This window comes from Protobothrops mucrosquamatus, unplaced genomic scaffold (genome assembly GCF_001527695.2).
Source record: "Protobothrops mucrosquamatus isolate PMUCROS unplaced genomic scaffold, P.Mucros_1.0 scaffold1113, whole genome shotgun sequence".
Lineage (NCBI taxonomy): Eukaryota > Metazoa > Chordata > Lepidosauria > Squamata > Viperidae > Protobothrops > Protobothrops mucrosquamatus.
In genome coordinates this window covers 131071-134430 of record NW_015387332.1, presented here as the reverse complement: position 1 = coordinate 134430, position 3360 = coordinate 131071, and the positions used below count along the sequence as shown (strand labels likewise).

The 3360-nt window shown below is 37.9% G+C and overlaps 1 protein-coding gene across 1 annotated transcript in view; it reads left to right on the top strand.

The window, feature by feature from the left end:
- Positions 1 to 2081: 2081 nt before the first annotated feature.
- LOC107291299 (neurabin-2-like) overlaps positions 2082 to 3360 on the top strand; it is a gene marked incomplete at its 3' end in the record, with an annotated part of 131356 nt that continues 130077 nt past the window's right edge. Inside the window, exon 1 of the mRNA XM_015820289.1 lies at positions 2082 to 2191. Coding sequence (XP_015675775.1) covers positions 2103 to 2191 — 89 coding nt within the window. The remainder of the gene's footprint in view (positions 2192 to 3360) is intronic.

The following is a 3360-nucleotide window of genomic DNA, read 5'->3' as shown; positions in this document are numbered from 1 at the left end:
TATCCCGGCCTGAAGCCCGACTGGAGAGGGTCTAGATAGACTGTTTCCTCCAGGTGCCGAGGAAACTGCTGTGCAACCACACTCTCAACAACCTTCGCCACAAAGCGAAGGTTGGAGACGGGGCGATAGTTAGCCAATACATCTGGATTCAGGGAAGGCTTCTTGAGGAGGGGCCTCACCACCGCCTCCTTTAGGACCGTGGGGAAGGCACCCTCCCGTAGAGAAGCGTTTATAATTCCCTGAAGCCAGGCTCGTGTACCCTCCCGAGCTGCCAGTACCAGCCAGGAGGGGCACGGATCCAATAAACATGTGGTTGCATTCAGTCTCCCCAGTCTCCCCAGGATCCTGTCCACGTCCTCGAGAGCCACAGAGTCAAACTCCTCCCATATAACAGTCTCAAGACCTGCTCCCGCCACCTCCCCCGTGTTTTTTTCCATCTTCAATGTCTTTACAGATGTTGCTGTAATACTGTTTCTTATCTCTTCTAACAGCTTTCTGAAACTTTGTAAAGCTCCTTCCTGAGATTTTTATCTTTCTTGACTTTGACTTCTTTTCGCTTGGCTCAGGACTTCAAAGAAATTCCTGTTGTTTTCCTTGAAAATGTTTGGTATAGTTTTAGAACAAATTGTGGAAACTGGTTGGTTTTCTTCTTCCCTGTTAGCTTAACTTGGAACTTACACATGAGTAGTTTGTGAACTGTTTCACAGTCAGTTCCTGGCCCTGTCTTTGATGCTATAATTGAGCTTCTCCACCTCCTTTTAGTAATAATATAGTCAATTTAGCTTCTGTGTTTGCCATCTAATGATGTTCATATATAGAGGCATTGTTTTGGTTGTTTGAAGAGTGTTAGCTATGAAGAAGTAATTGGAATAGCAGAAATTGATAAGTCAGTGCCCTGCTTTTCAGTTTCCTAAGCCATACAATCCAACTATAACATCCAACTATATTTTTTCTTTGTCATTTCTAACTTTGTCATTTCAAATTTTGTTTATGTATTCTATCAGTTTCAAACTGAACTTGAACATAAAACTAAACAGCTTTCTCTTTTTCTGAAACAGCATTTGGAGCATAAACTTGGATGATTGTCATATTAAAAGATTATCCACAAATTCTCAATATTATTCAGCCATTGCTTGCATTGTAACCAAGTACTGTTCTTGCTATACCCTTCCTAGCTATACAATGTCATTCCTTGTTTTCATCTCTTGAATAATAAATAGCATGATCTTCTGACTGAAAGAGTCCAATCCTACTCCATCTCTATTCATTGATGTCTAAGATGTCAATTTGTAGTGGTTTCATTTCATATTTTACTGTAATGGGGTGTGTGAATGACCTTGGGGAATGAGGGGAAGAGATGCTGCCTAGGAAACAACTACACCAGAAAGACAGGAGCCCCCAGTGGCTTAACGGTCAGAGAAAGAAACTTAGGAAGACAATGGATCAAGCAGGTAAAAGTGGTGGCAGGAAGTTTCTACTTTCAGAGATGCAAGATTCTGTTAATGTAGCCTTACAGTAAAGTAGAATTAGCTCATCTAGTCATGTTTCCTGTCTGGTTTACCTAGGAGTGCTGATATTCACTGATTTGAGCTTTTCCATATTCATGCTTCATACATTCCATGTTCACATAGTAATTCTGTCTTTGGAGCTTCTGATTTTCTTTTCCTGTATGGCAACATCAGGAGCTAGGTGTCCCAAAGGCTTTAATCTAGCCACATCATAAACACCATTAGGAATTGAAGAGGAATTGAACCATAAAGGCATTAAATGAGTTGATATTGCACAAGGCACTAAATCTACTCATCCCCCCCCAAACCAACCAATCATCCAGAGTTAAAATGAAGCTAAGCATGTTGTACAGATATAGCTGCTAGGTTTTTAACTGACCTGATTAAACATGTTGATTGAACATAGCCAATTTCTCTTCAAAGAGCCAGGAACAATTCCCCTGTAGTTTATGAGGAAATTTGCAGTAGTAGATTTCATTGGATTTATTAGCAGATTCTGGTAACTTTCAGACTTGGCACCTCATATTTTAATGCAATACACCTCTTCCTTTTTCTCATGCAGATTCTGAGGGTCTTGGGATCAGTATTATTGGAATGGGTGCTGGAGCTGATATGGGTCTAGAAAAACTTGGCATATTTGTCAAGATTGTGACAGAAGGAGGAGCAGCTCATCAAGATGGCAGGTCAGTATTACAACTTGGATGGCATGCCTTTCTATGGTACAGGAAAAATAAAATTCACAGATACTTTCAATATCACTACATAAGAAACACACTTTTGATAGAATGGGAAAAGATAAAAGCAAAAATCTGTATGAAAATACCTGGATGGCTTTCAACAATGGAAGCGTTTGTTCACCCAAACTTAATAAACTATGACAAAATTGTGACTTATAAAGACATTTTGAATAAAGAAGGAAAATTAAAACATAGACAAGAACTAGAAGAACAGAGTATTGACTTATCATGGTGGCCATATCTGCAATTCCAAACGAGATATGAAAAAGATGTTAAAATATCTGGATTCTATAAAGAACAGACAGAATTTGATAAGATATTACTGACATCAGATGAAAAATTGATTAAGAAACTATATAAATATATGCTAAGTTTAAAGATGGAAGAGGAACAAGATAAAGAAACAATGATAACATGGGCAAAGAATTTTGGATATAATATAGAACTAGAAAAATGGCAAAGCCTTTGGGAAAGAAATTCTAAAATAACAAAAGCGGTAGCGTACAAAGAAAATTTATATAAACTGTTTTATAGATGGCATTTAACACCTGTGAGGTTAGCAAAAATGTTTAAAAATATATCAAGCAATTGTTGGAAATGTAAACAAAAACCAGGCACTTATTACCATCTTTGGTGGTGTGAGGTGGACATGCTCTAAAGCTAAAAGATTTTGGTTAAGAATACATACATGGTTAGAGAAAATGACAAAAAAACATACAGAGTTTAAGGCAGAATTATTTTTGTTAGGCATAATTGTAGGTAATTATGAGAAAGAGTGTATATATTTAATTTTACATATATTAACTGCAGCAAGAATTGTGATTATAAAAAAAACATATATATATATGTCAAAAACTCATTCCAGTTCATAGAGATCATAAAGAAACAAAACTTACAGCCCAGTGACCTACTCGTAAGCTTCGATGTCATATCCCTCTTCACCCAAGTGCCAATCAAAGAAGCCTTGACAGCTATCCAAAACAAATATAACCCCCCCAAGCACATCCTAGATCTGACCAACCACTGCCTATCCAACACATACTTCATCTACAACGGACAAAAATACAAACAAATAGAAGGAGCACCCATGGGATCACCCCTCTCACCTGTCATTG